Below are 12870 nucleotides of genomic sequence, written 5' to 3'. Positions count from 1 at the left end.
CCCCCAAAGCCACCTGTATCCCAGACACAGTGCCAGCATCTCCTCCTGAGGATACTGCCGACTCCTTGTACACCATAGGCAGGTAACCTGAACTATAAGACAGAGGCAGCCTGGCTCAGATCAAGTACTGCACTCACTAGCACTGTCTTAAAGTCTATGTCAAGCCCTCCTGGCTTAATCTGCATTCATTTCACTTAGGAACTAAACTTATCATAGATGCACTCAATATTTTAGAATTGTAGATGAGACATTGAAGCGTAGATAGATCTATAAAGGTATCTGACTTGACATTCATCTAACATTATATTTATTTGTTAACATATAAAAGAAATCACTTTGAAAGAAAATTGTTTCTGAAATTTCTTTTCTATTTTCATATGCAACCAAGTCTACCCACTTACATCCTCTCCGCACTGTCCCAAGTTTCTTTATTTAAAACATAAATTTAATTCTTTTTCATGCCATTTATTTAGCACAAACTACCTAAAATCAATTACATTTGGCATAACAATGACCTCAATAAACTGTACCTGTAATATCATGGAATAATTGTTGATATTATAAATACTAACCTTTCATAAGGAGATTGAAATTCCAAAGCCTGTAGACTAATATTCCATATGTGTTTACATAAAGTTTAATCAACCTGACCAACAACCACCTGTTTACAAGATATCCGACAGTATATGTGGTGTACTGCACATTAAAATCTTGTTTCCATGGTTACTAGATGATGTAGATAAAATACTATGGTGCCACATATTCTGCCTAGGAGTTATTTTGGTACCATCTGATCCACACAGGCATACTGCAAACACAGACATCATGTTTTGATATCCCTCAAGGCAGGGAGGAGACTAGGGTCGTATGTCAGGTTTAGACAAGGTGAGATGGGCGTATGGCTGGGTGGTTGGGGCGGATATCAAGATGGACTGAGCAGTGGGCAAGGTGGTTTGGACACAGGACAAGGTGGTTGGGACACATGGCAAGATGTTTTCAATACAAGGCAAGAATATTTGGGCACATGGCAAGGTGGTTTGAACACAGGGCAAGGTGGTTGAGGCACATTACAAGATGGTTTGAACACAGGGCAAGGTGGCTGGGGCACATGGCAAGGTGGTTTGAGTACAGGGCAAGGTGGCTGGGGCACATGGCAAGGTGGTTTGAGTACAGGGCAAGATGGCTGGGGAACATGGCAAGGTGGTTTGAGTACAGGGCAAGGTGGCTGGGGCACATGGCAAGGTGGTTTGAGTACAGGGCAAGGTGGCTGGGGAATATGGCAAGATGGTTGGGGAACATGGCAAGATGGCTGGGGAACATGGCAAGGTGGTTTGAATCCAGGGCAAGGTGGCTGGGGAATATGGCAAGATGGTTTGAGTACAGGGCAAGGCAGCTGGGGAATATGGCAAGATGGCTGGGGAACATGGTAAGGTGGTTTGAGTCCAGGGCAAAGTGGTTGGGGAACATGGCAAGGTGGTTTGAGTACAGGGCAAGATGGCTGGGGAATATGGCAAGATGGCTGGGGAACATGGCAAGGTGGTTTGAGTACAGGGCAAGGTGGCTGGGGAATATGGCAAGATGGCTGGGGAACATGGCAAGATGGCTGGGGCACATGGCAAGATGGCTGGGGCACATGGCAAGGTGGTTTGAGTCCAGGGCAAAGTGGTTGGGGAACATGGCAAGGTGGTTTGAGTACAGGGCAAGATGGCTGGGGAACATGGCAAGATGGTTTGAGTCCAGGGCAAAGTGGTTGGGGAACATGGCAAGGTGGTTTGGGCACAAGGCAAGGCGAGAGGCACAGGGCAGAGCATGTTGTATTGTGTTTTTAGAAAACTGATAGAGGTACAAGTGACAGTCATATGACCACAAATTTATGCTTGCCATGGCAAGAAACGAACAACAGGATGGAGGTAGTTTTTGTCAGCATGGGTACTACAGATGGGTACCCAAGTTAATTTTTGTACAACTAAGCCAAAATCAAAATACAGAGATATGTCCTTGGACAAATCCATTCTGTATTGTACCTATTTCTTAATCGGAACTGTCATCATACTGTATTAGATGAATTTGTTTGTAATCCTGGCATATTTCCGTATTCTGACTTTGTTTAAGGTACATTTGTAAAGGTGCTGAGGACCAATTCCACCATTTAAATATCCACAGATAGATTAGCAGCATGATGTGACTGAAATACGATTTTTTGTGAAATATTTTATGAATTACTCTTTATCCAGAAGTGAAATATAGTTCTGTGGTAGAGATATGACCCTCTGGAACAATCTGACACAGCAAAGCATGATGACACAGAAGAACATCAACCCCAGTAAAGACAACAGGAGCCAACACAAGTCTCTCCACAGTGGTGTCTCATTACAGCTGCACCTTCTCCCACTATGGTGCAGCTGGTTCTCGTTCAGGCAGGGTGAATCAGAGGTGACCAAAGCTTACATGCACATGCTGAACAATAATTTATATTATTGCTTTCATTGTTCTTTGATTAGTGACTTCAAAATTGAGTTTAGCGTTCAGGAAACTATAGTGTACCATCATCTTTTTACATTACTGAATAATAGAAATAAAATATCTAGCTTTAGAATAAGGAGATGATAACACCTTCCAGTTTGCACAAAAAGTTTTGATTTTTGTTTGCTAAAGAAATTTTTGAAGACACTATGTCTTTAATATGTAAAGTCAAAAAGATTTTGTATAAAATTTAAATCAGTGGGAGTGATTATTTCTCTCTTCCTTTTCTTTTCTTTCCTTTTTTCTTTCTTTATTTATTTATTAACACCAAACAGCAAATGTGCAAATCAGGAATATCAAAACAGACCTACAACCATTTATTGTAAATCAAATTTAAGCCTTCAGCAATAACCACCTGGCTAACACAGTTGTCTCTTTACATAAAGTAAACCTGCCAACCCAACCAAAGTAGAAATATATTAATAATAAGAATGAGGTGCATTTATATTCCACCAAACTCCATTCACTAGGTGAATGCACAGAGCACTAACAGTCACAGCAGGCATATTATCACCCCAAATAACCCAAGCTGCCTTTTTGGCACTAGAAGGTAATAGTTACATGACTTATCATGGTCTGATGTAAAGTACTTCCTACCATGACTGTCCCACATGACATAAACCTCATAAATGTAACACACAACTGATTTTGTACATGTCAGCATTAATTAACTCACTATTTACAAAAGAGCTACAGTTTAAAGCTAGAAATTGAAACTTCTAATACTTAAAATATCATAGATTAGGCAAAATATTATTTTGTAAATGATCTCATTTTGTATATTTTTTCATGTCTCTCTTTTTTGCTTACTACAGCAACCTTTTGTACAGTAACCTCAAGAATTCTTCTCAACATTGTGCTATATTTTGCCCAAGTAAAACTGTCAAAATAGATATTAATGTTATATAAAATGTTCTGAGCAATCCAATATATTTATGATGGATATACGACTTGAGAGGATGCACCATACAGCTGTGATTAAAAGTTATAAATACTAACAAGGACCCAAAATGTATTCTTGGATGGGATGGATCTCAGGGAAGCAACAATGATGGTAACAATTCAAGTAGAACCAACAAGTCTAAGTAACCATATCACTTACGAATGGAGAGATCAGACAAGTTAACTGTTAAAACAACAGCTCAAACTGCAATGCCAACAATTCCCTGCACACAAGACACAAAACCAGTTTAACTTCCATGCATTCTCTCAAGGTCATGACCATGAAGCAATGCCAATCATTGTGTCAAGGTCAAGGTCATACAGTATACAGATGGTGAAAACGCAATCTGCATTGTAGATCCACATGCCTAGTACTGTAGATTGATGAGCAGAGGCACAGAGGGAAGATTGGAAACTCATCAACTGCTCGGAGACTGTAAAACAATTACCTGTCTCCGAGAAAATTGGGCCATAGGCATTGGATGATATATATACCTCATGTAGCTTGACAAGTGAAACTAAACAGACACATCATGGATTGAGCCTAGAAGGCTATATTTTCTTCATGGTTTATGAAGTGACAAAAACTTCTTTGTCACTGGTATATAAACGTCTTTATCACTGGGATATAAACACAAAGACAGTAAAGACACAAAGAATAAAGAGAACAAACAGTGTAAATGAAGTACCCTACAATGTTCCTGTGCAAGAAGAGTGGATTCTGTCTAAACCAGACTCTTTATAATCCAGTTTTCTCCAAAATCCATATTACTTGCTGAGTCCCAGCAAAACTGTTCTTTTTTGATCAATAAAACATGCTTTATAATCCATACTCTTTCAATTACAGATTACAGACGAAAATAACAGTTCCAACAATCACTTTGCTCTGAGAACAATGCTTTGTAATCTAGACATAGCTGACAAAACTAATAAATATCTCTGTTACTTCTGTTCATAGTGGTTAATGACAGAAAACATGGCCATTTACAGACGCAGAAGCAATATATGTAAACAGAATTTTTCCAACATATAAACAATATATTGAGTATTAAAAAACAAAAAACACTTCAAGTTGTTGACTGTCCTTAACAAAGGGAGGTAACTCATAAGGGCAGTAAACATGGTACGAGACTAAAGTTGTCTAATCCGGACTGCTTTACAATCAGGACAAATGAGTCAGTCCCAGGCAGTCTGTAATAGACAGATTCCACTACACTATACAATTAGTTGTAAACTCTTGATAATTTCTTGCAATATATTGCAATACATATTGCAGTATATGCTTTCACATTGCAGTGTATCACAAAATGAAAATTGTGTAAACTGTATTCACTTAAATCAGAAACAGGTTCTCAGCAATGCTCTCAACTAACCTGTAATATTGTTATTCCTTTTTCCTTTCCTTTCTAAACTTGAAATTCAGGTTTTTCAGCTTGTTTTCATGCTGATATGATTAAGGCTGTCTTTACGCTGACATTAAACATAATCTTGGAGCTAAAATTACTTTCTCTGACGAACCTAAATCTCAAATAGAATGTTGTAGCAGAGGTATGGTTCATGGTATGTAACACAGTTCATGCAGCAGGTACTATATTGGATCTATATGATGCTGTTCTTACCTCAACCAGGCTCTTGAACACATAGGTGGCAGTATCAGTGGGTGTGTCCGGCTTCTTGCGCTTTGTTAAGATAAGTTTGTCGTTGAACAGAAATAGGTGGCGCTCCTTGCCACGTCCTGAGTTTGCATTGGGGCTATCCCACATCAAGAAATCATCCTTCAAAAGCAAAACAAAGCATAAGATATTATATACAAACTAATAAGTGCCATAGCTTAAACACAATTATCATTTATGAAGAATGGCCCCCATGTCAAAGAAACATTTAAATAAATGATATGTTTATTTGTATAAACTAACTCCAATAAAGGTCACAATTCATAAGACCCGTCAAGGTCCCAGGGTACAATAAGCCTTCAGGAACCCATGCTTGCCATAAAAGTCGACTATGCTTGTTGTTAGTTTTATGCCATACTCAGCAATTTTTCGGGTATATGGAGGTGGTCTGCAAATAAGCAAGTCTGGACCAGATAATCCAGTGATCAACAGCAAGGGCATCAATCTTTACAACTGGGAACCAATGACATGTGTCAGTGAAGTCAGCGAGCCTGTCCATTCAATCCTGTTAGTCGCCTCTTACGACAAGCAAGAAGATCTTCTAACCTGGATCTTCATGGGTACATATTTATATGGAATATATAACTATATCCTATGTAAATGAAAGTATCTAAAGTATCATATACATAGATGTTAGTATCCTGATACAGATGATGAAAATCTTCTAGACTCTGGCTCAGTGTTTGCCCAAAAGCAGCTGATAGCAGGTTACAGTTCTAAACGTGGATTACCTGGTCGAAAACAGATTACACCATCTTGTACTCACTAACCAAACAACATAGAAAATTCAAAAGTTACTGACATGTCGGAGAAGAGGTCCACATTCATTGATGTCGCCGGAGAATCCCTCAACAAGACTCAACATCTGCACCTGTTGAACCATGTTGGTAATCTCGTTCAGCATTGCAATGGCCGCCTCTGCATCAGCACAGTCCTGTCCTGCTCGTGAGGTGTACCTCAAGTAGTCCTGGACAGAGGTCAGTCATTTGTCTAGTTCATCTTTTGACAGTTAATACCATGGTTTTAACTTTAGTATTATTCACTGAAACACTCGTAAAATGTTGACTCTTTCAAAGAAAAATCAGTTTCATTTTCTAATGCCTCTCTTTTATATTATTACTTGGCTGAAACTCAAACAAAGACATAAAAAGACATAATATGAACCTGTTTAAGACAACATCATGGACACACCCATGGAACCAAACAGGAACCGACCAGTCTACACCATGTACTGCAATATCCATGACACAAAGGATTCTAATTAGGACCTTACCCAAAACAGTTTGGAAACTGTCTTAAGTGCTAACCAAAGACAATCCCATAGACTCTAACCAAGACTTTACAAACGATGACAATTACATAATGATTACGACAAAATTCAGGACATGCTGAAGGATTCCACCCAGGACATAACAAAGGATGACACTGAGGACACTGTCTCAGAGACTATGTAGGACATGCTCGAGTCTTATACCTGGGACGTAACAAATGATGACTCTTGTGACAATGTCTCACAGGCAGGTAGGTAGGATATGACAGAGGATTCCAAGTAACATTTTACAAACGATAGCAACTGAAGAACTCTCTAAGAAGCCTGGTAGGATATGACCAAGGATTCGAAGTAAAATATTACACAGGTTGGCAACTGGGCAACTTTCTAGGAAGCTAGGTAGGATATGACCAAGGATTCGAAGTAACATATTACACAGGTTGGCAACTGGGCAACTTTCTAGGAAGCTAGGTAGGATATGACCAAGGATTCGAAGTAACATATTACACAGGTTGGCAATTGAGGAACTCACTAGGAAGCTAGGTAGGATATGACCAAGGATTCGAAGTAACATATTACACAGGTTGGCAACTGAGGAACTCACTAGGAAGCTAGGTAGGATATGACAGAGGATACCAAGTAACAGACAGTCTAGATTGTGATTGCCCTTATTAGCCCCTGATGTTGATGGCAGAATGGACACTGACCTGGAGAAATGCCTTGTAAGTGGCAAGTCTCTCCACTGGCTTCATCAAATGTGCCTTCAGTGCTGTTTCTGAATCCTTGATGCTGGCACTGTATTTCTAAAAGGAACACAGAACCAGATTGTAGATACATGTCGTATGCAACATTTTCAACAACCTAACACTTAGACAGAGCTTAACAAGATTCACAAAAGAATTAGAAGGTTAGAAAGTACTAATTCCCTCCAAAGACTTGTTGATGCCCAAAGCTTATTTGTTTCATCATTTCTGCGTGTTTTGTATATTGAAAATATATCCTATAACTTAATGTGATGTACTTTCTTTGGGTGATTTCAAAACCTCTGAACACATGTACCAGTGGATAATTAATTACTTCCCAGGAAATGCAAATAATACAAACCTTTAAGAAGGCATTAGCCTCCTCTGTTTCCAAGAAGTACTCAGCAGTTTCTCTTGGACACAAGTACTCAACGTACTGCATAAACTCATCACGCTAAAACCAGGAAAAAAGACATTAACATACTGGTCTACAAGGTCCTACTTTGTACAAACTTTAGAAAAATTGGACCTTTGTCTTCCAACTTCAAAATATTAAGCAATAATGAATAGAAAATCAAGATTATCATGAAAAAGTTATATGTCTAGTCTTAAATGGTTAGGATTCTGTTACCTTTTTCAGGAAGACTTCTCCAACAGTAGATGGTATTGCAGAGCAGGCACTGAGTTCCTGAAGGAATACACTGCAAACAAGGTCCGAATGTTAGCTGGAGGTGGTGAGTTGGGTTTAAAATCAATTTCAGTGGCGCTTTCGGAAACATCAAATTGATGTCCGATTATTGTTGAGGGAAATGCTAAATAATGCTGACTTGTAAATGTTTACACTTTTGTGAAATACATGAGAACAGGTAGTGTGTCACAAATCATGGCACAAACTCACTATCAGTTAGGGATTCAAACCCACTGCATCCTGGCAAGACTAAGGGAAGTAATTCCATACTGTAACTAGTAGCACCATAGGAGATAGGATACCCTTTGTCCCTACAGCCCAAGGAAGAAAAGTTAATGCAAATATCTTATCGGGAAGCAACAATAATTGGCCGTATTTACTTAGTGTAGTTGTTTGTCTGGGGTGTTCAGTTTACAAAGGGAATCTTCAAAAACACTTTTACTTGCAATTTGGTCCAAATATTCATTGAGTTATTGCTCCAAAATTCATCCCAAATGTGTAAAATGTATCAGTCTAGTGGGCCTGCCTTTTCTATCAAACTTTGTGCAATAAGGGAGGCAATTCTGTCATATAGATGAGTATGCTGGTAGGGTGCATGTCCATTTTGAGTGTTGAAATCCAACAAAAGTCCACCAAATACATATATAAAGGATCCTCTTTAGACTCTGGGTAAACATCAACATAACGTATTTGTTTGAATATTTATTCTGTCATTCACTTCCAAGTGGTCTGCATCTGCTATGATCAACATATATAGCAGTCAGTAAGTGAGTTTAGTTTTACACCACACTCAACAACATTCCATCAATATGGCGGCAGTCTGTAAACAATCAAGTCTGGACAGGACAGTCAAGTGATCAACATCAAGAGTATTGATCTACTCAGTTGGGATATGATGACATGTGTCAACCATGTCATCAAGCCTGACCACCCAGTCCTGTTAGTCGCCTCATATGAATAGCATGGGTTATTGAAGATCAATTCTAATCCAGATCTTCATGGATCAGCAACATAGGAATGGGATGAAAATGTTTCAGCCAACTTCAACAGAAAATGTGTGTCTGGTTCTGAGATCCAAGATGAATTCTTAAACCAATGTTTATATAGTCTGCATCTCAATATCATCTCAAGGTCAACCTTGTCCAACATGTTCTCATGTTCAAGTATCTGGACACTGCATCTAAAACACTCACTAAACAAACACTAAAATCTTGTTTAAAAGTAACCCATGGACTTAGTGATATCCTAAGTACAAAACATCTGACAACCTAAGTAGTAGGTTATGCTACTGTTTTCTAAATCAGGGATATCCAGAGACAAAAGGGTCCTTATTCTACCATGTCCTTTGATTTCTTGTTTACCTCATGTACAGCTTTCTGAAAGATTAATTTCCTACTCACTCATCATGGAACTTATGGATCTGTTTGATGTTAGCGAAGATAACATCCTTCTTGTTCTTGAGGACTTCTGGACTGTCCTTCTCTCCCAGCCTCTGATAGTAGTCTGTGATGAGGTGATCCAGTTGCCGGATGTACTCTCGTTCCGTTTCCAGGAGTTCCGTCACAGCATACCTGTAATTTGCATGAGGAAATATTCTAGTACATCTAAATCAGCAAAAGGCACATGAAAAATCAACATCCATATTGCCCTCTTATGAATCAGTGCACTTTGATATATTCCAGAATTTCCTTATTGACCAAAAGACAATTACATCCTGATATTTCAGCTTGAAGTGGGAGGTGAGACCTAAGTGCTGCAGGTTTATCACTTACATGAAACTCACAAACAAAACCTGGGATGACAAAGCTAAACATATATGCAGTCTGTTTGATACTGATGAATTGCCATCTAACACAAAAACAAACTGACCTAAAAGAATCAATCCAATGGGGAGTGCAATAAATTCTCTTTCTAGGATTGGTCTGTGTTTTCATTTTTCTTTGCATTGATTTGATTCTTTTTTGTCTATTTGTTTTTGTGTTAGGTTGCAATTCATTGGTATCATTTGGTTTCAAAGGATCTGTAATCAGGATGGATCTAGAAACCCATTTGAACCCACAATTTCTACCACACATAAGATAACCATGAGAGCATGACAGATCAGGTATAAATGTCAGCAAGGATTTCTTCATGATGCCATAATCAAACATGTCAGCAGATGCCATGATGTCAAACCTTACATTTGTCACCAAGACTAGCAACTCTGGTCTATGCTACAGAGTACACTGGCAGAGGCAGATTTCTTGTTGCCAATGATTTGGAACAGTTAGGCATTGGTAACCTCTTTAGACCAGACCAATATTTTATCTTGTTTTATGCATTTTTGTCCTAAGAAAAGGCAGGAGGGGGAAATAAAATAGTCCTAAATACTAGAAGTATTTTACTTTTGACAAATTACGAAGTGCTACATGGGGCAAACTATTTATTCAATCTAAAAAAATCTTTCTTGTAAAATTTTTAAATAAAAACATAAGTATTTTAATTTTTTTAACAGGGAAAATTAGTTTTTATTCTTTTTTCTTATTCTTAAAGAAATATGACCAGCCAATCCATAAAACAAGAAATAAATTGGTCTGGCCTTACAGAACAAAAATGGCAGTTGGCTTATGAAATTAAAATGATTAATTAAGGCCAAGTTATTTATTACAATTACAGAGATGTTTTCTGAAAAAAATCTGAGGGGTACACATGAGTCCATCTTTTGAATTCTACAATACCACTGTATGTGACTGAAGATAAAATAAACTTTTCCACACATTAAATGATAATGTGAATGTCAAAACAAGGCAAATGTCAAACAAATCTACCCCTACCCATGCTAATGTAAAGTGAATGAGAACAGAATACATTTCAAATCATTTCTAGCATATGAATAAATAAAAGTTGTCTGATAGAAGATGATGAACAAATAACTCAACTCAATCTGAAAAGAAGTCAAGCAGAATAACGTCCAAATATTATGAAAATTCAAACAAAAAGTGTTTTTTTTACTTGTTTATACCAATCATCAGAAATATGAATAAATGGTCATTTTCATCAATTTGGACACTTATTCAAAGAAATGTGAGAGCATGATATTCTGAAATGATGAAATGTTACAACCAAATAGAATGTTAATACTTGTCCCAACAATCTATCTAAGTATCTCTATAAAGAAGAGCACGCCAAGGGCAGATAACTGCTACTCACAATGGAAAGTCATCAGGATCCCTATAATCACAATAAAGAAGGTCACAGCAACACTTCACTGTCTACATGTCTACAAGGTTGGGGTAATGTAGATTGTTCTCAAGTCAGATCTGTAGCTCTGATTTGAACTTCTTTGTGTAAGGATCTGACAAACAATCCATAGGTCACACCTTGTGAACTTTCTGACAAATCAGTCAGTCCTAAATATGCCAATTAATCCTTTCTCTTTATTAATGAACTCCTCTTTTTTCATTCGTATAACTTGTGTTCAAACAATAACATGAAACTCTACATCTTGTGACTGTTACAGATTTCTTGAGGTGCAGCTATTATCAGTAATTATCACTGCATGATCGGTTTATTATGATATATTCCGACGGGAGTCATTTTATAATTATATATTTATAAGAGAGTCCTTTTATTTTTATATATTCATAAGGAAGTAAAAGCATAGATGTACACTTTTTTCAAATGAAGTATTATTAAATATGGACTTCCTGAAAAGGGGAGATACAAGTAAATGAAGACTGGAAGTAAACTCAAACAAACTGGTGAACTAATTGCAAAAATATGTTCAAAGAGTTACCTCCTCTTGAGAAGTGCTTCCTGCTGTTTGTTCGAGATCTGAATGATCTCCTCACGGAACTGTTCTGTTGTAGACCTCTTGGTTACCGTGGCACCCAGCATTTTCAGATTCAAATATGCAGATGGTACCCATCCTGAAACAAATACATTATAGGTTATTCTTCAGTGAACATTTCACGATCCTGAAATGGAAGGATAGATAGTGGGTAGTGAGATATAAAATTTGGGGAAAATCTATGTAAAGCAAAAAGCAAGTTTTCTTAATATCAGAATAGCTTGATAGGTTTCATTTCAACACAGTATCCTTCTGAGGCAGAAGACTAGTGTTGGTGGATACAGTATTGACTGGCTGGTTAGTACCAATGTCTAGTGTTGACAGACAGGTTAGGGAGAATTGTTTTAAGGTTTAGCCTCAAATAAGGTCTAATCTTGTTTGGTATGATGGCCTTGTTTGTGCATTATCACTGTGTTTATTCAAAACCAGTCTGCCACCTTCAACTGACTGACTGGTCTGAAACAGCGTTCAAAATAATCGCCAGCCCAAAGACCCAGCACTGGTATTTACTGTATTGGATCGTCAGTTTCAGATATCTGCAGGCCCTTGTGGCCTTCAGTAAATTACCTGTTTTCCACAACTGGAATCCTTCCCTTGTTTTTTGTCCTTTATGATCCATATCCATCATGTTACGATAAGTTTCTTCCACTTCATGCTATTTCAGTGGTTTGCACATAGGAATATCTTTAACCAGTCTTTATCCAATAAAAAAATGTCTCTCTGCGCCATAGGGTTCGCTTATTGATTTCGCAAGAACAGTGTTAAACTTTGGGCCTGCAGATTCCACTCAGGGCCTGAAGATTTTAAAGCCTGTAAGTGACAGCAGGCCCTTATGATCAACTGGCAAATTAAACTACTGCAAACGCTGGTCTTAAGGGTAAATTGTTCTAAAATTCAGTCTTAAACAATGTCTCATTTTCTTTGTTGGTCTGGTCTCAAGGGTGCATTATTATTGGGTTTAGTCTTAACCCATGTCTAACCTTCTTTGGCAGGATGGCTGTGTTTAAGCATTGTCAATGGGTTTAGACAAAACCAACTTTAGGCTGATTGGACTTGAGGGTGCAGTGTTGTTGTTTCTGGTCCCAACAAATGTCTCATTTTCTTTGATAGGAATGGTCAAGTTGGGTGCTTTTATTGTTAGGTTTAATCTCAACCAAATTGTCACCTATATTGACTGATTGGATTTGCTTGATGTATAATTG

At 37.9% G+C, this 12870-nt stretch overlaps 1 protein-coding gene across 1 annotated transcript in view; it reads right to left on the bottom strand.

Moving 5' to 3' along the window:
* Positions 1–12870, bottom strand: part of LOC137297677 (obscurin-like) — a 144065-nt gene that overhangs the window by 81059 nt on the left and 50136 nt on the right. The window contains exons 13-20 of the mRNA XM_067829592.1: positions 11615–11747; positions 11029–11049; positions 9240–9410; positions 7783–7852; positions 7513–7605; positions 7116–7211; positions 5941–6105; positions 5085–5240 (exon numbers count right to left, since the gene is read on the bottom strand). Of these exons, the coding sequence (XP_067685693.1) occupies positions 5085–5240; positions 5941–6105; positions 7116–7211; positions 7513–7605; positions 7783–7852; positions 9240–9410; positions 11029–11049; positions 11615–11747 (905 nt within the window). The remainder of the gene's footprint in view (positions 1–5084; positions 5241–5940; positions 6106–7115; positions 7212–7512; positions 7606–7782; positions 7853–9239; positions 9411–11028; positions 11050–11614; positions 11748–12870) is intronic.

The sequence above is a fragment of the Haliotis asinina genome, chromosome 10 (genome assembly GCF_037392515.1).
Source record: "Haliotis asinina isolate JCU_RB_2024 chromosome 10, JCU_Hal_asi_v2, whole genome shotgun sequence".
NCBI lineage: Eukaryota > Metazoa > Mollusca > Gastropoda > Lepetellida > Haliotidae > Haliotis > Haliotis asinina.
The sequence above is the reverse complement of the archived record's forward strand: the minus strand, read 5'-3'. Positions and strand labels throughout refer to the sequence as shown.